We start from the raw sequence: 27,916 nt of genomic DNA, 5'->3' as shown, positions 1-27,916 counted from the left end.
TTACAAAAATAGATAAATTTTATCTTTTACAACGAGAGATTCTTGTTTTTATTTTATTTTTTAGTTAACCTCCCGATGGATATGCGCGGTCACGATCCTATTACCAGAATGATAAGGCAGCGTTAAATTGTAGGCACGCGAGACTTACTCCGGCATCTTTGATTGTAATTTTAACCTGGTAAGTGCCCTAAAAGAATGATTAATTTTATATATTGAAGTGAGTGCGAATATTACTGATGGAACAAGTTGTGATATTGAGAAGGTTTGTGAAACATCCTGAGAAGTACCTGCTGCCATGGGACATTGTATCTTATCACATACTTGGGCGAGAGGGATGGAGAAAGCAAACCGAAATAGTTTAATGTCAGCTGATATAGTTAGATCGCCACTGGCACCAATAACCTGTTGCCTTAAAACAGTTATAGGTTAGATCTGATTTTGAATGCAAGAGTACTTTACCAGCGGTTAAAGTCAAAGATACGGGTATCTGTGTGCCTTTTACTATTTTACAAGGGTCTCCTTGGCAGTCATTCAAATTGAAATTGCTGATAGTTACCCCTTTTGTACCCTCGGTACCTAAAAAAGACAAACGGTGGAAATTTATTAGGAATGAAAACCTTCTCAAATGATCAAAAGAAAATTTTCACCGAAACTTACAATCCTGAAAAGGAGTTAGTGTATAAACGGAAGAGCATAAAGCACTGACAAGTCCAAGCAACCACAAAGGTTTTACTAAAGACATTGTAAATAGATATGAAGAAAAGCAAAAAACTTTGTTTTATATAGGGCCAAACTGGTGGAGATGGTTCCAGTCTTGCGGGCACAAACAGCACGATTTACACCCACTTACGTTTTTTTATCGCATTATTTACTTTAGGTATATTCAAATATATCTAACGTTTTCACAACTGCGATAATTCTTACTTCCACACATTTTATGTAATTTGACCAAAATTTATTCGTAATACGAGGTTTATCCAGAAAGTAGTTTTGAAATAAAAATGTTTAAACTTGTAAAGAAAATCTCTTATTATTTACATTTGAGCTACACTCTTGGGCTATTTATCAACACAAGCACCATTCAAATTGAGGCACTTATCATAGCGTGGCACAAGTGTTTTGATTCCAACTTTTATAAATCCGCCGCCTGAGATTTTAACCTGCAATGGCTAACGCTGACATGAAGTTCGGCGTCCCTATCAAACTGCTCCGTTGCGAGCCAGGTCTTCATCGCTGGAAAGAGGTGGAATTTTGTTGTTCCACGACAACGCCCGTCCGTACACACTCAACCGTACTGGACAGCCCTTGGATGATTTTGGATGGGAGAAAGCATCACCCTCCGTAGAGCTCGGATCTAGCGCTAAGCGACTTCCACGTCTTCCCAGCGATGAAGATCTCGCTCGCAATACAGCACATGGGCAGTGATGCCGAACTTCAAGCCGGCGACGATAACCAGTGGTTAAAGTCTCAGGCGGCCGATGTATACAAAGTTGAAATCAAAACACTAAACACTTGTACCACGCTATAATAAGTGCAGCCTCAATATGAATGGCGACTATGTTGAAAAATAGCCTAAGAGTGTAGCTTCCAAATGTATATAATAAAAGTTGTTTCTTACACTTTCTTAATTCTTTATTTCAATACGTCTGTTACTTTTCTGGGCAGCCCTCGTACTTTAAGCCATTTAATTATGTAAATGTTTTTGTATATAATATATAAAGACATGTAAATGTTGCATACCAGTCCATGTGATAACAATTAAGTAAGTTTACATATTTATTTATTATTAAATTTTTGTTTTTGTAGACTGTTAAGTTAATTTACGCGGGAGTTTAGAGTTAGGTGTCTTTTAGGTATTTTCAAGATAATTATGGGTAATTTTCATATGCGTTATAGCCTCTAGTATAAATTGCCTTAAGTCATTTACTTATACAAATATGTTTTAGTATAATCTAGAAATAGAAAGACAAATAGTATTTTTATCAATGTATGTACAAAAAAATAGTACGTGCAGCAATAATGTAATCACAAAACTATAGCAAACATGTGTACACGAATTACGTGTAGCACGAGGTGTAGCATAGCACCAGAGCAACATCTGGACAATTTTGCGCAGGAATTGAACCACTGAAACTGGCATGATGTGTACTCGTACGAGATGTTGTAGTCTTGTGGCAGTGTACTTTTTAGGGCTGAACGATTTTCGAGATCAATAAATAGTATGCCTTATCCACGCGTCAAATTATCAGCGTTTCACTAAATGGATAGGCTTTTCGTGAAAAAACGAATTTCACTAAAATGCTACGACATAGGTACACTCAGCCGAACCCCGCCAGTTTTTACATCTTTTCATGGCAACATTTAATGAACTCTTAATGTCCAGTAAAATGTGTAAATAAAAAGAATAATTCACCTAGGTGGTACACTGCACATCTCAAAACAGTAAGAAAAAGAACAATCGCGGCGGTTATACAATAAATAATTGCATAAAATTGTGAAATTTAACTTAGAATAAACGTTCAGTCTTTAAATTATCGTTATCCATCCCGTTTTGTTTATCCATAACAATCATTCTTTTCCTTATGCCATTTTACTTAATACTTTAGTTACGTTTCAACGAAAAATTGCATCAAGTTGCTACACTAACAAGTTTGGTTATTTGAACACCGAATCAACTAAATATACGCAACTTTAAAGTTTGCCATGCAACCAACGTATCGCTTAATGTAGTAATTTTCAATACTAATTTGCAATATTGAATTAAAAATTAAACACTATGTCCCAGATAAGGATGTCTATCGTGGAGATCTCCGAAACCATAGAAGGTATTAAGATGGTGAATTAGGGAAAAGTTGCACAATTAAACATTTATGATAAAGAATTAAAGAAAACCAAAAGATTCCGATTACTTCCGAAGATATGGCAGAAAAACCGAAATTTGCCGATTTCGTTTTTGTTTCTTTCTGATGTTATTTGAGCAGATATAGAAAAATAAAAAACACATTCTTATTGCCATCTTTTGAGCTTTACAAGACACCGTTGAGACATTTTATTTATATTTTTTTTATATGGACACAGTATATTGAATAGCATTTTTGCATTGCGAATACAACGACATACGGCACACAAAAAACAAAACTTGGAAGTTTCAAGAGGATGGCGTGCCCTGCACAACGCCCTAATCATGCGAGAATACCTATCAGACTAATTTCCTGAAAAATGGGAAAATTTATTCGATTAAGGCGTTGTGCACGGGTGTATCATCCTGTTGTGTATTCGTAATAAAAGATGTTACTTAATACAGTGTGTACTTTTTTACGAGCCAAAAAATAAAGTTGATGATGATTTCTCCGTTGTATTGAAAATTTCGGTATCTTGTAGAGCTTAAAAAGTGGCAATAGGAAAGTGTCTTTTTTATAATTTTTCTTTGTATCTGTCCAAATAACATTAGAAAAAATTTGCTGTGGCTAGCACAAATACCACCCGCACATCTGCGCATCCGCGTTCTGCTCAAAAGCTTTTCAGCTTTTTCCTATTAAGTATGTCTAAGAATATGCGAACCAAATTTGGTTCCAATCGGTCAGCCGTTTATTCGGAAATGAGAGTACACACGGTTCTTTGTTAAATGAGAAAACACGCAGCCAAATCTAATGACCACCAAATTTGTATGTACATACAGTCTTTATTAATGTTTTTTCAACAACATTAAAATTAAAAGATCCTTTGCCGCCCCATGAGGATACCGACCGAATGTCGCACGATTTGAACTTGCCAGTCCGTAGCTGGCACGTAACTCAATAAAGTAACTAGGTACAACTTTATCGACAAACCTTTCAATTCGTTATTTGAGAAGAGCAATCATGCTAAGTGAACACTTTGCGAGGAAAACTGGAAAGTAGAACAAAAATACGCGGACGCACAATGTGCGAAATGGATAATTTTCAGGCCCGCGGCCGGGGGCTAAAATTATTTTGCGCGAGGCCATCTTATGTTTCGCATGCACGAAAATAATTAAAACTAATTTAATACTCATTTTACCAATATTTATCAAGTCCGAAGGCCGTACCGCACGAACGTACCTCCCATTCTAAAACCCGCCGATGCCCATAAGTTTAATAATAATGCAAAAGTTCCCTCCTATTGCATGCATGCACTTTTAAGTTCCTAGAAGTAAGTATTGGCGAAGAGTTGTTCTAAAAATAGTCATAAACAACTTCTATATATGACATCAAAATTATTTTCTTTAAATACAATAGGGCATATGAGCATCGGTAACCAATGGGTACAGGGGATCGTTTTACAACCAGTTGCAAAATTACCGATTTTTTTCTTTGGTCAATTGAAAATTGTTATGCTTTGTAATCCAGTTTGCGTTTTGTACTCATAGAGTTTTGTTCGTATTAGGTGCAGAAACAATTTTCGGGGATTTTTCAAATGGCAAGGTGAAAATGTGATGTTTGTTAAACGAGGACGATTCGAATTGACCAACGATACGCTATTAACGTGTAATTAGAAATGGATATAAGACCGATTTTCGGCGGTTATCCGTTTCAGGGTAAGGTTAATTCCGTTTTATTGTCTAGGTTTAGACACGCTTCAGGTTTCGGTACTTACACAAAAGGTTTAAGATCCGTTGGTTGTGAACGATTTTCACAATGAATCCGGCTCCCTTTTACAAAATCGCAACAAAATTCGTCTTGATTGATGAATAAATAATTTTCAAAAACCTACGGATACTGCTTCGAGTTTCACGGTAGGTTAGTATCAAAATGATCCAATAATAAGCATGGGGAATAAATAAAATTGACATTTTGATAAACAAGATTGTTTCCTTCTGCTCCGGCCCGTATAGGTACGCAAGGATGCCTCAGAAAAGGCATTTTATACTTCAGAGTTGGGGCAAATAACGAATGTCGATCATAAAAATTCAAGTTCTTGTTTTGCATTAATCGCGGGTCAAAATACTTTCCCCGAGTTTCCAATGTTGAGATTTCAGCTCTGACTTGGACAGGCAATACACTTTTTCAGTATAACTAAAGTCTACATTATTTACGTAATCCAGAATCTTTATACGGAGAGGTATAAAATTTTCCATTATTTTCTATAACGGTTTCCATGTACCCTTGTCAACAAAATTAAGGGCTTGGCTTCACGTATAGGTACTTCGATGGAGTTTTTTGGTAGGTACCCGTCTATTAATCGATTAATCAGTAGGTAGTTTAACCGAACATTTGACGTAAAGGCGATTAATCGACTAGTTTGGAAATACTCAATCTACTAGATTTTCCCCTGCGACTTTGTACGCTCGGTATTGACGGATATATGATAACGGAAATCTGATAACGGAAACCTAGCGTACAGAATGTAAAAATGTAAACACATCGGCACGGTACAACACAAGTGACTTAGTGCATGTATCTATCGCGGTACGCGAAATAGCAGAGTGCGACATCAACGAAAATAGAAGTTAAAAAAATCCTATAATCCGATCGAGCCCAATTGAATCTAAACCAGCCGGGGACACACAGAGACACACCGTAAATCGATTTACATTAACGCCGATTTTCCATTGTATCGCCATTTTAAATTTGTGGTAAACGAATGTTGACTTAAAATCATCTTCTAAAAATTGTGCATGTGCAGTTTTTCTTTAATCTAAAAATAAATACATCGGAATGGAGTTCCATTTGCCAGTTTTTAGACTGATATTAATTAACTGATTAACTAATTAACTGATATTAAATAATATTAGCACTGCAACTCCATGACAGTGAACAAGCGTTAAAATTGAACAATAAATTGATGATATTGTACATGTGGAATATGCACTATTGGCAAAAACTTTTGAGGTGGCCTTTCAATCTTGCAAATTCCGGGTTTCAGACAAGTAGTTTTCCGATCGAAATTAAAGGCCCTTGCTATTTTATCGATTAAATCATTTAAAATAAGCGGTTTTTCGGCAAGACGTCAGAGCACCCCCAGTAAAACCCGTCTCATGAAACTTATTCAATGTTCCTTTCAATTAGAGTATGATCTTCATATATACTGGGGGTTATGGCTCCAGACCCCCCAGTGCTAAGTTCGTTGACGAAGAGGTATGAGTGGCGGGGAGGGGGCGGTGTTAATGTGGAATGGAATGCCCCCCCCCCCAACCGTTTGTCCCACAGCTCTCATTACGTTTTCAGGGCCTGGAGATTTATATAATATGCTATACTCCGTCGTGTATAAAAACAGTCGCAGGTAGTCGCCCACTGCAAAACTATCTTTTTCTTCGCATGGGTTAAGACCAGTTTGGCAGTGGGCGGCTACATACGTGACTGTTTTTATACTAGAAGGGCATTCAATAAGAAACAATCGAGGGCACAATGAATCATTCCCGGGATGGATTTCCCTGGGGGGTATTGGGATCCCCGATCTTACATTTCCCCCCAAAACCGTCTGTCTCACACACTGAACACGCGTTCCGCCAGCGCTATCCTAGAGAGAGGACCACAAGGGGGATCTCTACTCTCGCGCATGCATAGAGCAGGTGATTTGATATTAGGTATGAATGACCAGTTTCCCATGCGCAAAGCGTTTAGAGCTATCTCTCTCGCCGCTCTACGTTTCTATGGCAGAGACCGGCAGTGCGCATTCCAGTATATGTATAGTTCAGTGGTCTCACACCTCTAACTACATTTTTTCGGCAAGACTCCAGCTGGGGTCAGGGGGTATAGAATACCTCCAGGCCCCAGTGTATACGAAAATTATACGCTCATCGAAACGAACATTGAATCTTTCCTCTCATGGCATTTAAATTTTTTAAATCTTTGAAAATAACTGAGATGTCACCGAAAAACTTAAAACGCCAATTTTGTTTTCATTTTCCCGAGCTTAAACGGTCGGAAATGGACGGAATCTTATCATTATTTCCATAACAAGCTAGCTGTAGAAGCTACAGGTTACTACTTTTTTATTTCTTATTGATCCCATATTGGATGTTTATGAAATGAGATAAAGGATAATAGTTATTTATTATACAAGACGATAAAGGGATATTTTAACAATTGAGTGAATTCACTTTCACGAGATGGTTAGTTTCCCTTTATCGTCGTGTATAATACAAAATTTTATTTTATAGCAGAAGCCATATAAATCATTATAAATCTTCTGACAATTCTGAATTTAATTTAAAATAGCAAGCTTACGTTCTGCCCTCGCGATCGTTTCCATAGAAACAGAATTGTCATATTTTATGAACGTCATTTTATATAGTGCATTTGAAATAAGAATGACAGATATCATTAAAATGCACAGTCATCTGTTTCACTTCATCTAGCTTTACGGTTAAAGTGATTACTTTATCTATCTACGGTTAAAGAACGGCTTAGCCTACTCATTCAAACCTATTAAAATGTCAATTTAACATATGCTATAAAATAAAAAAATAAATTCATTTGAATGTTGAATTCGAAATTAGTTCAAGGGTCACCTATGCCAGACAATCACGTAACTTCCCAAGGCAGTGAGTTTCTAACGCACGTATCTGTACAAATGGCAAGTGATGCGCCAGACATGCTAACAGGCCTATTTAATTGCAATAGGCCAAGAGAGCTGATAATACTAAACAGATTTGTTCCTGTCAAACCCACCTGTTTCATATTGACAGGTCTGTTCTGGTTCTATTAAACAGGCCTGTTCAAAAGTGCATCACTGTTCGAGAAGCTTCGCAAAAGGTAAAACCTAAGAAGTCTTGGAAAAGATCTACAAAGATCTCGAAAATTCCTGAACCAATGCATGGAATGCAAATGAAATCTCTGGAAACAATTTTTCTGAATGCGTTCTAGAGTCTTATAAATGCTTTTCAGAGCAACAAGCAATAGAAAGCCTTTTAAAGCACCCACCCTTTCTTGAAATCTTTTACACTTTATCTAGAGCTTCGGAAATCACAGTCAATACATTTCAGGCACATTTCAAATATTAGGGCCAGTTTTTCTACGCCTTCGTGGTATTTTGTATGCTCCGGTCTCTATCCTCAGTTAACAAAGGAGCCTGAAGAGGGGCAGTAAGAACGTCGAATTCCTGGAAATACTCATTTTTAAGGTTTTTGAGTCACTCAATATTGATCAGTAATAAAGGCAAAACTTCTCAAAGTTCCCTCTCTTTTTATTTGCTCATAATTTTGGGTGAAGTCGACCAATCTTTTTTCTTCTTTCGTTTTTGATTCTACAGGGCAAAATCTGTAAAAAAAAGGGCCGATTTGACGTAAGAGGTTTTTCAAATGCCCATAACTCTTCATGCAGATATCCACATTGACAGAGCATATGAAACATTTAAAAAATTTCATTTTTTAATTTTCTTTAGAAATAATTATAAAGTTTCCTTGAAATCCATTTAGAATTCTGGGAAAACGACTGAAGAATCTCTTTTTCAAAATGTAAATCTCTTAGAATCCCTTTTGCAAAAATCCTTTGAAGTTTTCATGGAGATTTTTTTACTCCCTTTCCTGTCTTGCATCTTTGTTGAAACATTTATATATTTTTCTGAGAACCCTTAAAAAACGACGGAGGAGATGTTCTATTCTCTGAAATCTTTGTAGAATTGGTAAATAACCTTTATGTCTTACTAACCTATCATAGCACATTTTATATCTGTGATACGCAGGCATAAAGTACCACTTTATGCCCTAGGGCATTAAGTATCACCATAGTAACTCATTTATACTTAATGACAAAACAAACAAATATTTGCAGGTCATTGAAAATTAGAAACAATACCTACTAAATCACAAGATTGGCCTTATTTCGTATAGTTTCTGGAACTTCTTGCTCATTCACAATGAATTGAATTATTTAAAATTACGTTTGACGTTTGGATGGTTTCAATCACATTAACAAATTCGAACCACGCATAGATACTCGATCAAACATAATGAATTATTTTGTAAACGATTTTTGACGAGGAAACTATTTGTAAAACATAAAATTGTGTATGTACCACGGGCATAAACTGATGTTTATACTCTCGGGCGACTAAAAAGCCCTTATGCCCTTAATACATAAATAACTATTTTTAGCATTTTTTAAGGCCCTCATAAAAACCTTCTTTGTTTGTATTATTTAATTCCATTTCTGCCTAAGAGTGTATTTAAGTATTTTTAGAAAATTGCTTAGGGTTATCCTCAAATCATCTTAGTATCCTTGAGCACGGTGAAGATTAAAATGTTCTGTTTTTTGAAACGTCCTTTGATATGCCCTTTTAGAAGCCTCCTGCAAAAGCTCCCTGAAAATCTTCCTTTTCTGTCCAGGAGTTTTTAAAAATTAGAAACTTCCATAGCATTATTTTAAAATTTTGCTAGATCCCTTAAAAAATTGAAGAAATGTTTTTAGACAGCTTTCTAAAAATGTTACTTTTTAGAATCTTTGGCGAGATATCTTGGAATCGTCAGAAATATTTATAGAAACCTTCTGGAAATCGATTTTAAGAACATTCTATAATCTATAACATCCTGAGAATGTCCATAGAGATCCTTTTGATGATTGAAAAAAGTTAGTTAAATCTCGACAGAAGCCTTGCTGTAATCTTTCTAGCTAATACTCAAAGAAAGAAGACACCTTAAAAGTATTACAGGTGTTCTTAGATTTTTTGGCTTTTAAATACCTTAGACATAAAATCCCTGGAAAATAATTTTCTTAAAAATATCGGCAGAAATAATCATTGTGTTGCATAATGCATAGCCCACAGTGAAAACCTTTTTTAATAACAATGTCTAGCAGATATATTTAGGGAACATTACCGGAATTTCAAAATGTGGAAGGAACGAGGGAAATTGCTGAGAGTTCTGAAGGTTTCGTTCCAGGAAGTTTTAATATCTTAAAGTAAAAAATAAGATTAAAATACTGGCGTCGTTTTAACATCAACAACAATACGAATGATAATTAAACCATTAAGAATGAAAATAGTGGGACTGATAACATTCGCTCTTAATTTGCTTCTTTTTATACCAAAAATATTTTCTTCGACACTTGATGCTCTTAATTTTTATTACATTATATTATGTATATGAATTAGATTTCTCGTATTCCAATTTTTGGTATGAAACTGTCATTCAATTCAAAAAACTCAAATGATAAAGGTGCACAATTTGAAAGTCCTGAGGATGAGTTTTTTTAAAGTGTTACAAGGCGATATTGCCTTCGAACCAAGTCTTGTAGGGCAAAGTAGACGATCTTCCTCTTGTAAATGAAGATCTTTTCACTTGTGCGAAGACTCTTTTAAATTGTCTTCCTCTTGTATCAAATATTCTACCGTTTCCGTTTGTCTTCCAATTTGCGATCCACTATTTGCTCAATTCTCTGACAATGCCTCAAAATTTTTGATCCATATTCTGTTCTCTTTAATCAATATTCCTCTCGTTTCCATATGCATATCCTTTACATTACCAATCAAAAGATAATGACAACAATCGTCAGGTCTTGGACTATTCGCACCACTTTGAAATATTCCGCCCATGTTCTTCCTCTTGAGTTTTTATGAAAATTTTACTTTAGGATTATATTGGCAGAAATAATAATTTGCTTGAAATCTATTGATTCGGTTCGTCTGAAATGTGTTTCCACAAGGTAAAGGATATTCTTCAAATAAAACAATAAACTATTTGATTTTCTATAAACTGTCTTTCTTCGTGGACACAAACAGAAAATTGGTACAAACTCAGAGAACTCTACTTACATGCAAAAGAAGACATGTTTTCTGCTGTTCGAGAAGCGAAAACATTGAGGGATTTACAATGCGTATTTTTCATGGCGAGAAAGGTTTTGCTGTTTGTGTACCAATTTTCTTAGGGAGAATACGAAAACTTGATCCTTGGTGCCCTTGTTTTTGGTGTAGCAAAGCGCTATTTTAAAAAATACGGATTTTTGTAGAGCATGGTACTTCTGACTGATAATGTTGAAAACGCTCTTTTTTGTTTTTGTGTTCCAAAATTTTGGATGTGTATTGCCAAAACTGGCCGACAAAAAAAGCAACCTACGTTAAAAAGAACGAAACAATTAATTTGAGTTGGTTTCTACGTGTGTAAAAACTCCCACTCTCGCCGATCTCAAAATGAAATACGTTAAGTGCCAGTGTTGCTCAATCATATAATTAATTGTATAAAAGTAATTGCATAAAATTCCTGTGGAGGCATGCAAGAAATTTTGCAATTAAATACGGAATGGGTGTAGGTAACTAATCGAGAATATTCCATTCCTTATCTCTCCATGGCACGCTTTAGATTACCGATGTTTGTAAATACAAGGGATTTTATGGGATCTTAGCGCAAATAGATCGTCGTGTATAAAGCGAGAGCGTTTTAAATAATTACATACTCCAATTGGGCAAATTGAATAGAAATAGCTGATTTGAATTAACGTCTTAATTGCGTGAAATTTCATTTGCGAGATGCTGAAAGTTGCAGTCGGCACAAAAATGAGAGCTTTTATCTCCTAGGACATAAAGTCTGGGAATAATGTCTCCTGGCTGGATTTGCAGAAATTTTGCACCTACTCGAATAACACTGTATTTATACTAAAAATTAATTAAATGCCGCTGCCAATTATGCCATTTGCTAAGCTTCCAATAGGCGATTTAAGCGCAAAGTTAACATATTGTTTTTAATTTTGCGTCGCACTCTCGCGCTCGCAATTTCTATAATGGGCGCATAGATTTTATTATTACCGCGTGCATCGGGAGTTACGTGCCACCATTTGTTTTCTTTAATTGAAATCCATATTTAATTAGAACTGCCCCTTACTGTTCAGTTTAAATTAAATTACCTCCAATAACTACGTGTTATTATAAATAAATAAAGTGTTATCTTTCAATGTTTCAGTAAACAATCGATTTATTTCAGCTGATCTCGTTTGTCACCTTTTATTTTTCATGACCCCTTCGACATTAGATCAATGTCCTTTTTAAAAACCCCGTTAGCAAATAACATGTTTCGGTAGCTTTTATCATCACCATTGCTTGTTTTTCCTTGGTGATAATTTGTCTTTGCGTTCATCCACAGTTTGAATTGCAAGTAAATTAAATTATATAATTTGAGTGCTACCAAGGATGAACGGTATTGCGGCAAAAATCATCGAAACTCGCTAATTTTCGTGTACCAAATCAGTGCAAAAAGAGAAATACCACTCCATTAATCTTATGACTTTCACCTTACTCGTGAGCTCCAGTTCAAGTACATTGATGGTCGTTGGAATAAGGAAGAATGTTTTCTATGGTTTTTCCTCCTTAAAAGTTTTGCCATTTCCACTTGCAAGATTCTTTTTGTTTTGTTTTTGACTAAGTACATTAAATCTAAAATTCTTGTTTTTTGATCTATTTTTCGGTTGCCTGGACCGGTCCCGGAAAACCACTAGGATCTGAGCTGGCCTGTTTTTCGTCCTTCACTATTTGATTTCCAGTCGGAACTTTATTTCCACTTCCACAAGGTAACATTGTGATGAAGACTATGATTCATGTATCGAGGAGGGGGAATTCGTATTTAGAAAAGAAAATTGTTAGAAAATCTTTGAATATCACTGAGGTATCACCGAAAAGCTGAAAATGTCAAATTTCGTTTGCATTTGCAAGTGGACGAGTCTCGAGTTCAAATTCCCCGAAGACAACACAGGTCGCAAACGGGAACTGGCCATTTTCGACCGTTTAAGATAGGGGAAATGAAAATGAAAAATTTTCAATTTGTCGGCGATATCTCAGATATTTTCAAAGATTTTTCAAAAATTTCAATTGCGTTTTTTTAGTCACAAAAAATTACACTGCATCTCTCACCGTTACGGAGATCCCAATGGCGAGCCATGAATTTCAACCACCCTGTACATACCATATATTTCATGAGTTAGTTTCCTAACTTTTTGAAGTCGAATTTTTCTCAACGTACATTTTCCTTTGTTGCAGGAACCTATTGAGCAGGTATTGAATATTAGAACCGAATTTTTGGGGAACAAAAACGAATTTTCGAGGGCGAATTTAAACTTAAATTTTCACGGGTACTCGAATTTACCGAACATAGAACAAAAATTATCAAATATTATTATAGGAAAGAAGGAAATTCAACTTTCCGAAAGGTTTCTACTTGAAACAGATGCAACTGTAAGTTTTCCAGAAAGCGTTTACTCATTTTCAGTTTTTAAAAATACATCCAAGCAACCAAATGAATGTTTCCGGACAGTCTTAGTTCTCGTTAATAATTACACAAATTCTGACAATTACTTTAAAGTTTACGAGGAAGGAAATTGGCAAAGATTAAATTTTCAAATAAGGAAACTCAATTTTCGAACCGTTTCCACATATGTGAAAAGACAGCTCATATAGCGGAACTAGTTACTTGTCCATAACTTTTGTTGCAGTAGTCAAATTTTGAAAATTCTGGCAGATTGCGATTCCACAGGCCAAAATCTATAGGAAAAATCTTTGATCCGAAGGAAGTTTAAGCGCAAGTACTTCTTTTTATACAATGCTACAATCGACAAGAAAAGCTAATTTTACGATCGATCTCGGGAAAGTCCCTTTTCGAGGGATTCTAAATGCAAAGTAATTCTGCCCTTTTAAAGAAATCGGTCTCTTGCTCATAACGCAATCGTCATATTTTCAAAACTGTACCAGTTTTCCCACAGACCAAGATCAATTAGAATTTTTTTCTGATTAGTCTGAGAAAACCTTTGTTATTTTAGTATCGGTTTCTTGCTCATAACTTCTGATGTAGTCATCAAAGACAAAGATCTCAACTGGCAGTAGCAACGTATAGGAACACTACTTTGCTTTGCGGATATTTTTTTTTCTGCCCACATTCACCAGTGAAAATTACTTTCAACACGAAGATCGCCATCAATCTTTTACCATTCACTATGATTTCCAATGTCACACGCTACCTTTAAAGATCTATCTTATTAATTATTTAGCCAGTGCACTATAGAACCGTCTATTAACTAACTTTCATTTGAGAAGTAATAATCTTGTAACCGATAGAACTTGCTATAGGAGACAGACTCTCGATTCAAATCTCGACATCACTCAAACCCGTTCTCAAAAAGAAAACCGCATGCATATAAACGATATTAATTAATTCTAGCCGAGATAGTTTTTAAAATTAATGAATTGCGCCTCGTTCCCGCAATAATTAATTTTTAATTGTGCAACGTCTGAAAAATTGCATAATAAATTAGAAGCGTAAATTACTGGTACGCTAAACAATTTCCAGGTCGTATTGCCAATTTAATATGAAAATTTTATACTCTCGGCACGGACTGTTTACAAAATAACATAATTAATAACGCTGGATGCATTCATCTATCACTCACATTATGCCCCGAGGCGAAATCGCTAATCTAACTACAAATTATAGTTGTCGAGATTCGACATGGACTTCCAAATTACCCAAGCCCACCCCTTATAAAATGTGATTAAAGAATCATTAAGGACGAGCTAACCTCTTCCAACCTTCAGGCTATATGGATTGAGTAAGAAAATTGGGGATGCTCAATTGTGGGATTTGATTGATTTATCTACTTAAATTACACGCGCAGATTTTGAATTATTCGTTAGGTTAAAAATTCCGACGAACGAATTCCATTTATTTATAACTCCAGCGTCTTACAGCGGAGAACCCCCGCAAAGTAAAATTCGATGACGATTTCTGAAAAATCATATTAAAAGAGGCGAGGGTTAAAAGTATCCAACAAAGGAACAAAGATCCATTCAATTTTCCCTTCCCTATAAAGTATAATAAGATCTTTGTATACTTGGGGGTACTCAATACGCCCCAGACCCCCCGATGCTACATTTTACCTTAAAAGTACAGCTCCAAGAGCTTTCGTAATGGCTGTTTATAAAGGCCCATTGATTCTTGCTTTCCTGACGAAGATTCCATGCCCCACAGACTCCTGGTGTTACGTTGGATGGTCCCTTTCCAAAAATTATAGTGTAAGTGCTATTGGCGCTTTACGTTTTGAGGAAGAATGTAAAACTGGGCCATACTTCCACTAAGGTAAAATTCGATGACAATTTGTGGGAAATTATATTAAAAGCAACGAGAGCTAAAACCACCCAGCAAAAAAGAGCCGAGGGGTATGGCATACTAAAGAAAATTGTTGTTACTAAACGAAACAAAGATTTTCCGGAAAGTTAACTTTCCGTTGAAGGTTTCAAATATTTTCGCTGAGCTTTAGTTTGATGCACTTTTAAAAACGATACGTGAGCTTTCTGGAAAATCCATTGTTGCACCTGTTGCAAGTGAAAACATTTCGAAGAATCAAATTTTCTTTTTGGAAGTGTTAATTTTTGTCACATTTACTTTCTGTTTAGTAAATTCTGAAGTAACTGTGAAAATCTGGAAAAATTATTTTAATTAAGATTTTCCGGAAAGTTAACGTTCAGCTATCACTTTTCAAAGATTCACGGGGTTTAATTTGTATGGATTTTTATAGACTGCACGTTTTCTGGGAATTCCTTGCCGGCATCCGCTTCACATGAAGACGGTTCGGAAAATTCAATTTAATCTTTCACGTTCAGTTGGTTGATATTTCAACTCTCCAAATTCTTTCCTGGGTTTTAGTTTGGAGTTTGGATGCATTTAAAAAAAAAGATTTTCCGCAAATTTTCGACCTAAATGTTTCTGAATTTATAAATGATAAAAACTCGTTAACACTTAACAGTTTCGGCGGTTACAAGGGCAATAAAGAGCTTTAAAAACTTGAAAAATACCCTTGGCAATTCTTTTAAAAATCAGCTGAAAAGATATATAGTTGCAATTGGAAATGCCAACCTCCTTTATTATGTAGTACCCTCAATATTTGGTAATTCCATAATGTCATCTTCTCTTCGTCATACATTCGTCTTTAATGAACCAAAGATTTCCCGGAAAATTGAACTTTTTAGTATAATGTAATCGCAAATTAGGCTTAGATTCACATATTTTTGAAACCTACATAAATGAATGCTTATTTGAAAATCAAATCAAATTCTATATTTTGGAAAATTAATTTTTCTTGCTTGGAAGCTTTTATACTTCTCAACTTTTTCAACGGTTTTAGTTTCGAGGAGACTTCCTAGCTAGAAAATTTACCGAAGTAAACTGGGCTTTTTAAAATGAACGTTTTAAAAAATTCGATGCTTTCAGTGGAAACATCCCAGAGTCCTTAATATTTTTTTAATTTCACTAACCTTTGCCCCAACTGCTATGATACTCCAGTAAATCCTGCATGAAAATGTGCAAGGGGTAGAGATTGCCCGGAATATTGCAGTTCAGTTCACTTTTCCGAAATCGGCGAGTAATTGTATCGCATTTTTGATGAATTGATCAGTACCTACTTCCTGAAATTTTATATAATGAACTATTTATATGTACAAAGGAAAATAAGTTAAGGCATAACGATTTGTTTACCTGCCTAGGCGTAGGGTAAGAACCCAAAGGCTTCTTTCTTAAAAATTATTACATTTTCTGTAGCTTACACCCAAAATTTCATTGTAATATTATGTGAGATTATAGTAACCGAATTCCCTTAAAAATTGCCGTTGCTTATATTTAAATCTATAGACTTCCCCTATGCTCTTCTCCAGAACTTCATCTAATTTCTCCGTGTTCTCCACATTTCCTATGCTTAAGACATGAATTTTGATCATATACCACACCCTAAAAATAGCCACTTCTTCCTAAGTTCACCAAAAATTGCATTCTCTTAGATTTCCCCAATTTCTGTATGAAATATCTAACAGACTTCCCTTGAAACAATCAAGTTTTACTTACATTTTTCTCTAGAAGCTCGTCTAATTTTCTAGTATCCTTCATACTTCGTATGTGTAAGATAAAGGCAATAAAATTTAAAAAAAAAGGATAAAAATTTGCTCAAAGGCTCCTTTGATATTTTCCCCTGAACCCAACTAACATAAAAATTACCTTACATTTTCCTTGTCGCTTCAACCAAGTTTCCCTTATATTTTTAAATTCCTTAGTCTTCCCAACATTTCATTATGTTAGTTTCCCAACCAATTTCCATATGAAATAAGTTATCTTGGAATTGACTTCATTTTTTTCATAGTTTCCTTTATATTTGTCTCCAGAAATGTGTATAGTTTTTCCGTAACATTCAGATTTCCTATACGAAGAATATGATTTTGCTAAATTCTAAGAAAAATGCCTTCTTATATTTTCCATGTCATTTCACTCATATTTCCCATGCATTTTTTGTAGTTTTGGAGACAGCGGCAGATTTTCCACATGTGAATTCCAACCGAAAGCATGGTTTACAGAACATTCAACAAGTGAGTTTTCAACGAGTTGTCGAATTCGGAGGAAACAATACCGAGGAATATTACGGGTCGATTGTTTAGTTTTCGGTCGATCTGCGATGGCCTTGCTTTCACGATTTTGGAAGCCTATATGTACTTATATCTATCAGGTCACACTGTTTCCTGAGCAAAATTTTCCTTTTACTGAACTATTCCTTATATCTAACTAGCCTAGGAGTAAGATTTCGTGAACGAATTTTTAAAGGATAGTTTTGTGGGAGTATAACAAACGTTAAACTTTTTTTTTCTTAACCGGAAAGTCGCCTTAGGGCTAGTTTCTTAGTGAACTATACTGGAGGATCTTTTCAGGAGCAAATCCTGGCGACAGACGCTTTTTAATTTAATGGATGTTTATAGAATCTTTAGAGAAATCCTAAAAATCCTTCGGGAATATCTAGAAATATTACAAGATAATCTATAAAAACTTTATAAAGAACTTAGGAATGTTAAAATACCCTTTCCTGGGAATCGATCTGTCAATCTCTGAAGAATTTCAGGAGATGAACAGAATATCCTACGAATAATCCCCAAGGAATATAAACAAATCTTTTAAATTATTGATCAAACATTCTAAACGATATACCTAAAACATACTAGAATTTTTGAGGAATCTATTTTAATTTCCGGTTATTTTTTGTTGACTGTCTTTCACCAGATGTGACTGTAACAACTCCACTACTACTATTTTTTTTAATTTGTTACCCGAACTCGGATTCATTCCTCGAAAATACCTGCAAATTCGCTCATGAATTTTTAATGTGCTCAACAAAATATCCCAAAGTGTTCTCTACCAATTTTAAAAGAAAGAGAATTTGGGAACTGTCAACAAAATCCCTAATTCCTTAATGATCTCTGAAGAACCTGTAGGCAAGCTTTAATAATATTGTAGAGTCTCAGGAATAAATAAAAGTCCCACAAGGAGTTACTCAAAATTTGCAAAACATCTTTGAAGAATCTCTAAAATTTTTACCACAAATTATACAAAAGTGTTCTCTATCAATGAAATGAGAGAAATTATGAATCTTTAAAATCTCTGACAATGCACCTGTCAACAAAATCTGTAGAATTCCTTTATCATCTATGAGGAACGTGTGAGCAAGCTCTGATAGGTTTGGGAGGAATCACTGGTGAACTCATAATTAACGTTAGATAAGTCTGAACTGACTTTGTATGTTTCAAAGCGTGCTGGATAATGGACAGATTTATTGAAAATTGTGGCAGGTCATAACAGAAATCTGCTTTAAGATGAGACCTCTTTCTATACCTTGCAGTACAGTCACTTTTGTAGACTGAATCTCGGTGATTATTTTATTAACTTGAATGACTAAATCTGTATTAAAGTCGTTAAATATAAATCTTCAGTCATAGTATTCCATTTTCCTACTACGGTTTAGCACAATTACACAGTTTATATCGAAGAAAAACAAGCAAGCAGACCATTCGAAGCAGATGTTTCCGAATTTCCACTTTATCACAGACCTTCTAAATGAAAAGCGTTTCCAATTGATTGGGCGCACTTGTGGAATAAATCGGGCGACGCGCCAAAACTACAGCTTGCAATTGCCTTAATATGCAGTTCTTGGTGGACACTTTAGTATGGATGAATATTATCTACTTACAGCGGAGTAATAATGTGGCAGTTTTATCAGCCCTAATATTGTGCGGTCGCGCACAAAACGGCTTTCAACTTTACAAAATCTGTTAATGCCGAAAATATTTTAAATAGGTAACTCGGAGCCTGCGATGATTAATGGACGAGGGATTGTGCAATTTTCTATAACGCGTAGGCGTTACCTTCGAAAAGAGGAGAATAGGGTGACGAGTTGGGTTTGTACGTACGTATAATGAAAATTTATTCATCTGTAATCGCGAGATTAAAATTATTTTCTAGCACTCGTCCGCATGAATTTATTGACCAAACTAATGTGACAAGTCACAAACCACGTGTCCCACGACAATCACATTAATTAAGTCTCCTCTCTTTGTTTGTCACTTTTTATTCTGAAATTATATTGTGTAACAACAACATTTTTTGCACCATTAACTTATATGCTGGTGGAATGTATAATTGAAAAATGAACAAGTTCCAAAATATTTACCTGGTTTACGTTTACGCCAGAAGTTTTTAAAGATACATGGCGTATTAGTCTATAAAAATGTGAGAACTGTTCTCGTGATGTTTAAGAGTGTGTCATGTGTCAGCCTTCAAGGGCTTTAGAGAGTCTTTAAAAACTTGAAGGTTTCCTAACAAAGAATCCCAAGACTCCCTTTAGCACCCTAAACTTCTGTAAAAGCGTATCCTTAAAAGCCTTCAACAGCTTACAAATGTCTCCAAGGTTTTTTCAGAAGGTGATATTCTCTCGTATATGGTAAGAGCCGAAACTGTTAAATCTAAGAGTATTTATCATTTAAGAATATTGAAGCGTTGAGCTTTTAAAGGTATTTATTAACCTTTGAGACTCTTAAAGGTTTTACAAAGTCGTCAAGGGTCTTTTAGAACTATTCATATAGATTTAGTGTTTGGTGCTTAAAACGTTTGGGTTTCTAATAAATTCCAAGAGTTTTGAAGTGTCTATAACAGTTTCGACGAGTTGTTACAGGTCCATTTTTAGTTTAGTTTTGCTTTAGTTATTTTGATTTTTAGGTTAGGAATTTGTTTATTTTGTTTTGATTTTCTTCACATAGGCGTGCCCCTTTTCTTAAATTTCTTCTTTCGATTTCTTCACTTCTTTGGATTCCTGCTCTCTTCTTACAATTGTATTTACCTTTTCACGCTTTAAAAGCTTTTTCTTTCCTTACTGTTTTCACTATTCTAATTTTCGAAGCTTATGTGTACTATTTTATTCCATGTTACGCCTCTGGTCCGCTTCCAGTGTCATCTATTGTCAGTTCTGGTAAAGTAGTACGCTATTCTTTCCCGCTCTTTTCAAAAATCTATTCTTCTTTTCCCGCTAACTTTTTATGTTCCTTAATTATTGGTATTACTGTTCGTTTTTTTCAAAATCTTCTACGTTTTCGTTTCCGTTTTGGTCAATTGTCAATTCTATGGTGTGCTTGTGAGGTGCGGAATTTTTGCAGCCGCTTTTATCTGATAATTTTGGGATTTCTACCCTCGTCATATAGTCTCCACTCATTACAAGGAATTGGTATTTCTTCCTTAGAAACCAACCCTATTTTGGGGATTAAGAGTGGAGGAGAAGGCACATTTGTATTTGCGAACTTACCTACAACCAATATATATATATATATGTTACCTTTGCTCGCCGGATTTCAACCCTTGTGTAAGTGTTTTAGTTGTTTGTATAGAATGTGGCCTGTAGAATCCATAATTTCAAACAGTTCCAAGATTGGGCTACTAGTTCAAAAGTTACAGCCCTTTGAATTTTTTTTCGAATTTGGTTTCTAGTCTATAACTTTTGATTGAGAAGTCTGATCGAAAAAGTACGAATTGTTTTGGATTCTACGCACCAAATTTAATAAGAAAGTGTTTTCCCGAGAAATTTTGGTGTAGTCGATTTTTGGTAAAAAAGGAAGGTTATACACTGCCTTTTTTTGAGGCTCGAAAAAAAAATTGTCTCAGATCGTCCCGGAAAAAAAATTTTCTTATAGAATGTGGCCTGTAGAATCCATAATTTCAAACAGTTCCAAGATTGGGCTACTAGTTCCAAAGTTACAGCCCTTTGAATTTTTTTTCGAAATTGGTTTCTAGTCTATAACTTTTGATTGAGAAGTCTGATCGAAAAAGTACGAATTGTTTTGGATTCTACGCACCAAAATTAATAAGAAAAAGTCTTTTCCCGAGAAATTTTGGTGTAGTCGATTTTTGGTAAAAAAGGAAGGTAATACACTGCCTTTTTTTGAGGCTCGAAAAGAAAATTGTCTCAGATCGACCCGGAAAAAAAATTTTCTTATCATTTTCTATTTCTTCGTTGTCTCTTAGGATCCGAGCGTTATTTCACCGTCCACCAATTTAATTGAGCATGCATATCTATATATTGTCTCTACGTTAAGGCCCACACCATCTCGTAAGTAGCCTTTTCGTGATAGTTTTAGCTTGTAATGTTGGGTTTTTGTTCTAGGGCCTTGTATTTTTAGTTATTACTTGTCTATACTTGTTATACGTACCTATCTACTACTAAGAAATCTTCGTCTTCGTCCGTCTTCAGTCTTCAGTCGTCCGTCTTCAGTCTTCAGTCGTCCGTCTTCAATCTTCAGTCGTCCGTCTTCAATCTACAGTCATCCGTCTTCAGTCTTCAATCTTCTTTCGATGCCCTCAAATTTCTTTTCCCTTTGTTCCCTTCTACCCTCATCCCTATCCTTAATCTTCCCCGCATTTAGCCACTGGTTTACAACCGCCAAGTCCGCCGGACAACTGCTGGACAACTTCAGGAGCCAGAACAGCTAAGTCCAAGTTTCAAGTTACCTATTTACCTAAAAAAACAAAAAACCGTTAAGTTAATTTAAAAAAAACCCATCACATTAATTCAGCCACCCTACATCATATTAAGTAATTTTGTCAAATTTTATTGTCTTACTGTGAGACGAGATCTCGTACTGATTTTTCTTTTTTTTTGCCGTTATTTTCCCTGTTATCATTCCGTGCCATTATCAATCATCATCATTCGCCCTACAATATCTGTGTTAGTTTCTGGATTTCCTTGAATAAATACCTTTTCTTTCCCGCTATTTTCTCTATTTCTCTTCTTTATAGTTTTACCCCTGCATTTCCAGTCCAACAGGAGCAGGTTTCTAATTTTTTTCCTGTACGGCTTGGAACTACCGAAAAATTAGTGGCGCCTAAATTTTCTGAGCATTTCTAGCTATTTCTTTCAGTATGGTCGAACCACCCCTACCACCGAGAGCAGCTGGAGCCGTAGTGCTGGATTTCTTATTTCCTTTTAGTTTTCTTCGTCACAGAGTTCAGCTGAGCCTCCAAAGAGTTTCACGGACTTCGAAGAGTCCAAAAGTCTCTAATAATTTCATACAGTCAGTCTCCGATATTCTTCTAGATCGTTTTAGAACCTCCATTGTTGCAGTCTTTAAGAGCTCTGCCTTTAACAGCTTTCATGAGTTACACCCTGTATAAATTAAATAAAGTAGGAACTAGCAAGGCTTAATTTTATGAATAAATGATTTATGTCAATAATTAATCTCTACTCCTTCAAGGAAAAACTTCTTCAAAGAAACTTTCTGGAACATCTTTCTTATCCGTTTAGAAATTAAAAAATTCTTTTAGGAGCTTATGTCGTTTCACAGTTTCTGCATAATGTACCGAACAAAAATGAAAATTGGCAAACATTAAAGAGCTTCTAAAAACGGATATTCTATTTTACTTAAAGAGGATGCAAATATGGATTTTCCAGTAAGCGTTCAATGCATCCAAACTGAAACCAACGTAAAATTTGGAAAGTTGAGACGTAAACCAACTAAATGCTAACTTTCCAAAAAATCTAAAAATGTTTTTTTGCGTCTAGATTCGCACAGTTACTTCAGAACAGAAAATTAAAATGGCATAGATTAAGGTTCCCAAAACAAGAAATTCAATTTTCTAAAACGTATTCATTCAGATGCAACCATGGATTTTTCAAAAACCGTTCATTCATGTACAATTTCTAAAAATGCACCGAAAAACCCAGCGCAAATATTTGAAAAAGTAAAACCAACGGAAAATTCTTGTTCAGTTTAAACATTTCAAAAAATTAAAAACTTACGTCCAGATTCTCACAGTTCAATTTTTTCAAACGATTTCATTTAAAGTAAATGCAACCGTGGATACTTGAAGCAGTTGCAAGTATGAATTTTTTAGGAAGCATATAGGTTCTAGAAATGCAGGTTCTAGAAATGCATCCAAAATAAAATCCACCGCAAATATTTAAAAAGCTGAATATTGACACTCCGGAAAACCTTTGTTCCAGTTAAAAATTAAAAGACGTCGAGATTCTTACAATGATCTTTCCGAAAGCCATCAGTCCTGTACGGTTTTTTTTTTAATGTTAACTATAAATTTTTTTAGTAAAAACAATCATATTGCATATTGTAAGAATCAGATGTGTGCATGCGCATGCTTCTAGTAACGACGAGCTTATCGCATATTCTAAAAATCTGATGTGCGCCAGCGCAAACTGTGTAATGTCAATTGTTTATTTATAGAGATATTTTTTTGAAATTTTAGCCATAGATTCTTCAATGAAATTACAGAAAGTGTGGTCATTTTTAATAAGAAATATTAAGTATACGGGGCAAATAGAAAATATACAAAAATATATCGGAAAGTTTAATTTTTAAAGGAATTTGGTTACTTACTTCTAATGGAAATTGCGGAAACTACGGAAAGTATGGAAACTCAGCAATGGAGGAAGCTTTTGAGCAAATTCGTCTCCTATGCAATAGGAGAACCAACGAAATAGTAGCCCACATTCGTCCTAAAGAAATGCCGCCCTAACAAAGAAACTTTTCAAAATTCAAGAACTTACGTCGAGATTTTCACTATGATTTTTCTGAAATCCTTCATTTGAAAAACTGAGATTTCCAAATAAATGTTAACTTTCTGGAAAAGCTTTGGCCGGTTTAAAAATTAAAAATTACGTCAAGATTCTCAAAGAAACTTCAAATTTTAGCTAAGAGAAAATTAAATTGGCAAAGATTAAAGCTTCCAAAAAAAGAAATCTAATTTACTAAACGTATCCACTTGATATAGATGTTTTTAAAGATGAGTCATATTGTTATTCCTTTTTAACAAGCCAAATTTTGATATACCGGAAAATCTCTGCCCTGTCAAAGAAGATAAGTAGATGTGCGCATGCGTAAACTGCGTAATGCCAATTTTCTTATTTTTTTGAAATTTTCATATTCATCAATGAAATTACAGAAAGTGTGGCAATTTTTAAAAAGAAGCTTTTGGTCCAATTCTTGTACGACGCATAGGAAATGTTAAGAGTCTTCTTTACCTAAGCGCAACTTTTTTACATTATAGTGTATAGATGATTATAGCTGCAAGAGATAAGATTATATTCTTGCTTTGTCAACTCCTGTCTTGGTCCTTAGTTAGTTCCCACCGACACTGTGCAGCGGCGCCACTTGTTACACTCAAATTGTTGATTTAACGCCCCCCAAGATACAGACTTTATTTACAAAAATTATGATTTCATTTTTTGGGGTCATGTTTAGAAGTAATTTATCTAAAAAACTGTCGGTTTACTTTTTCCATAAATCGTCTTGATCGAGAGTAAAAAAATAAAACAGATTAGCGCAATAATCGGTGCGAAACATCTAAATTTTAAACAATCTGTATTCAGTTGCTATAAACTTTAAAAAAAAAATAGTCCGAACATTTTGTAGATAAAGGTCTAAATTTATACAATAGTTCTTAAAAAAAATTGTTTTTGTAAAAACAAATAGAGTTTTTATGGCGGGCCCCCTTTTGGAAATTTACATTGGGTGCAGTGGGTACAGAAGACTCTTAAGTATACCGAGGAATTAGAAAACATAGAAAATATACCTATCGGAATTTGGTTCAAATGACAATGATAATACCGAAACAGTAGCCCCATAAATAATCGCCCCGAAAAACCGCACTAGAAACATTTGTCCTCAAGAAAAGCCGCCATAACAGAGAAACTTTACCCTTACTCTCCCCAAGGAAATATGTTGCTTCCTATCCTGTGCCAAAAATTCAGGTCGGACATTATCCTGCAAAAAAGAACCACTAAAATTCTGTCAAGTTTGTTAGGTAAAAGTGAAAATATCAATACAATCGCCAATCCAGTAATTTAAATCGAGACAGATTTAACTAGTCGAAATAGATTAATCGATTCCAAGTCAATCATTTGGCTAACCGACTAATCTAATCGATAATTGAATATTGGGCAAGCAATTGAAAGTTGTTTACAATGACGAACGTATGTTAAAAAATGTTAGCAACTACCTGTATTTTATTAGCTTTCAGCGCGCCCTTAATTTCGCCACTAAGAAACTGGGGATGCACTTAAAATATTCATAGTCTAGGGCACAATGTTAGGATAATCCGCCTTCGAGCAGTTTTCTTAGTAATTCGCCATAAATAATGGGAATGAGTGATACCCCGGGCAGGCCTCTGAAAAACAGCAAGTATTCGTTCCTTTTAGAAAATTCATCACACGTACATAGTGAAACGTATTTATGTGAAAGAAAACGATATTTGAATTACAATCGAGCTTTTGACACATTGAAACATTGGCTTAAGACGTCTTTCTAATAAATTTCGTTTCAGGTCAGGGCCGTGTGAACCAGCTTGGCGGAGTGTTCATAAACGGCCGTCCACTTCCAAACCACATACGTTTAAAGATCGTCGAAATGGCGGCCGCCGGTACGCGTCCCTGCGTTATCTCGCGGCAATTGAGGGTGTCGCACGGATGCGTATCAAAAATTTTGAATCGCTACCAAGAGACTGGAAGCATACGACCGGGCGTAATCGGCGGATCGAAACCGCGCGTCGCGACCCCAGAGGTGGAAAATCGGATCGAGCAGCTTAAGCGTCAAAATCCCGGAATTTTTTCGTGGGAAATAAGAGAGAGACTGGTCAAGGTACGTATTAATTATCATTAGCGGGTACGTAAATGCTACCAAGAAGGAAAAGATAAAAATCGCGATGCTAACCGTTCTTGAAAGCAGGGCGCTTTGGGTGTTGGCGGTGTATATCAAAGAGTACGCGTGCCAGAGGACAAAACAGAATAATAACGCATTCTTGTGGGACTCTGACACGAAGAACGTGCCGTACCGCCCTCAAATTACGGCCTGGACATCTGTCGATATCATCTTCAGTTTCTCTAATACATTGCGCTCGCGGCCGATAAACGCATCGAAACGCCCACCTTTCTTCGAGTTCTTGTTTTAACAGTGGCGTAGCATTAAACCGTTACTAAAATAATTATTCCATAAAGCGACGTATCTTTTCAATTTTAGGAAGCCGATCTAAACTTGACCTCGCCAACGCCCGAAGCGGATCCTCCTGGGGTAAGAGAACCTTCTGATTATACCTAATCTAACCATCAGAGCGCATTGGCATTAGTTAATTGAAATTTTTTTAATGGAGATTTACCACATCGGCCACCCTTATCTCAATCGTAATAAATTTTAAGTAATCCGCCGAAAGTGATAAATCAGGAAATAGTTGGAAAAAATAAATACGCACCCATAAATTTCGCGATTCGCTGGCACTAATCTCAGCGCCAAGGAAAATGTAAATGTATCTCTATTAACTAAATTAAACATTGTTTTAGCATAGGTATTTGAAGCAATTATTTAATTACTTATCGCCAGTGCACCAACTAATTAATTAACGCAGAACCGTAAATTAAATTTTCTTAAGATTAGTTTATTTAAAATGACTGAGAGTTATTTGCGATTGTTTCTCGAATATTTGGATTGACAATTGCTAATACACGATTCATTAATGCGGTAATTGAGAGCCGATTTTGTACCTATCAGTACAGCAGGTATTAAATTTTGCACCACTGCATTTTACCCGTGAGGACCAAATCCATATTGGGGTTGCGATTTAACGCCACAATACCAAGAGTACCGATTCATGCCAATTTTATACCATCATTTTGTACTCAACAACAAATTTTGTACTACTACTAGTATTCAAAAACCCATGAAGTTTCCACAATCACAGCTCCTTTTATAGAGATCCATGAACAACTTACTTATACCGTTTAATAATTAGGCCATCAAGTTAGACGAATCGGATTTAAATCCTACAAAACGTTTTATTGTTTTAATGACTGCATTTGTCGCCTAATATGACTTATCCTAGCCCCCCCCCCTCCCCGGACTTGTGCTTAAGTGGTTAAGTGGTGGAGGGTAAAAATGTACCTGCAGAAAGGGTATGTTTCCGGTGTTACGATTATATCCTTCTAAATGACTCACAATATCCAACCTAAAAAATTAAAGGTTGCCAGTTGCACAAAAAAAATCCAGGATTATTGTTTAATCCGGTATTAAGACATTAATGATTGGCTTTATATTGCAGTAGGCAGCCAATCAAATGTCAAAATTCTTGTTTAAACTCAGATTTGGCAAATAATCTAGGATTTTGATTATCATTCGCTTTCCTGCAACCGGCCGTTAGGGCACTAAATTATGCATTTCCCTTGCAAGGCACAAACTATTAAGCACTTCATCTCAGCATTCCGACATCCACAACCACCTGCACACCCCTTGTTGCATTTCAGAAAATTGTGAATAGAGGACACTGTGAAGCTGGTTCCTTGGAGGAAGAAACCAATCTTTGAAGTCTGCCATCCTTAGAGGAATGGATCCATCTGGTGTCCCACCCACAATGGTAGGTAAGTTCTCAAGCAATGTTCTCGTGCTGCTTTGTAATTTGGATTTTACGAAGGCTTTAGAAAGCAGATTCCTTCACTCAACGATAATAACCGTAAAACCGCAAAATTACCCTTTTTCTAGGAACATTTTTACCCCTTCCCTTCCCACTTAAGCACAACTCCACTACGGAGGGGGGAACTAGGATAGTCATATTGGGTAACAAATGGAGCCATTATTAAAACAATAAAACCTTTTATTGGGTAAATCCGATTTGAATTTTAATCCTACGGGTCTACTA

The 27,916-nt window shown here is 35.5% G+C and overlaps 1 protein-coding gene across 1 annotated transcript; it reads left to right on the top strand.

The window, feature by feature from the left end:
* Nucleotides 1–4,354: 4,354 nt before the first annotated feature.
* Nucleotides 4,355–26,480, top strand: LOC116178730 (protein gooseberry-neuro-like). Its single transcript, XM_031498311.1, has 3 exons — nucleotides 4,355–4,555; nucleotides 25,559–25,872; nucleotides 26,251–26,480. Exons 1-3 carry the CDS (start codon nucleotides 4,516–4,518, stop codon nucleotides 26,326–26,328), a joined length of 432 nt encoding a protein of 143 aa, XP_031354171.1. The 5' UTR covers nucleotides 4,355–4,515; the 3' UTR covers nucleotides 26,329–26,480.
* Nucleotides 26,481–27,916: the final 1,436 nt, after the last annotated feature.

The sequence above is a fragment of the Photinus pyralis genome, unplaced genomic scaffold, assembly GCF_008802855.1.
Source record: "Photinus pyralis isolate 1611_PpyrPB1 unplaced genomic scaffold, Ppyr1.3 Ppyr1.4_LG8, whole genome shotgun sequence".
Taxonomy (NCBI): Eukaryota; Metazoa; Arthropoda; class Insecta; order Coleoptera; family Lampyridae; genus Photinus; species Photinus pyralis.
This window is presented reverse-complemented; position numbering and strand designations above follow the sequence as displayed.

Bases quoted from the DNA above. Each gene is read 5' to 3' on its own strand.
- LOC116178730 (XM_031498311.1), top strand. From the start codon at position 4,516: ATGGATATAAGACCGATTTTCGGCGGTTATCCGTTTCAGG. The intron at 4,556-25,558 runs GTAAGGTTAATT...ATTTCGTTTCAG, and splicing joins CGGCGGTTATCCGTTTCAGG to GTCAGGGCCGTGTGAACCAG. The intron at 25,873-26,250 runs GTACGTATTAAT...TTTCAATTTTAG, and splicing joins TAAGAGAGAGACTGGTCAAG to GAAGCCGATCTAAACTTGAC.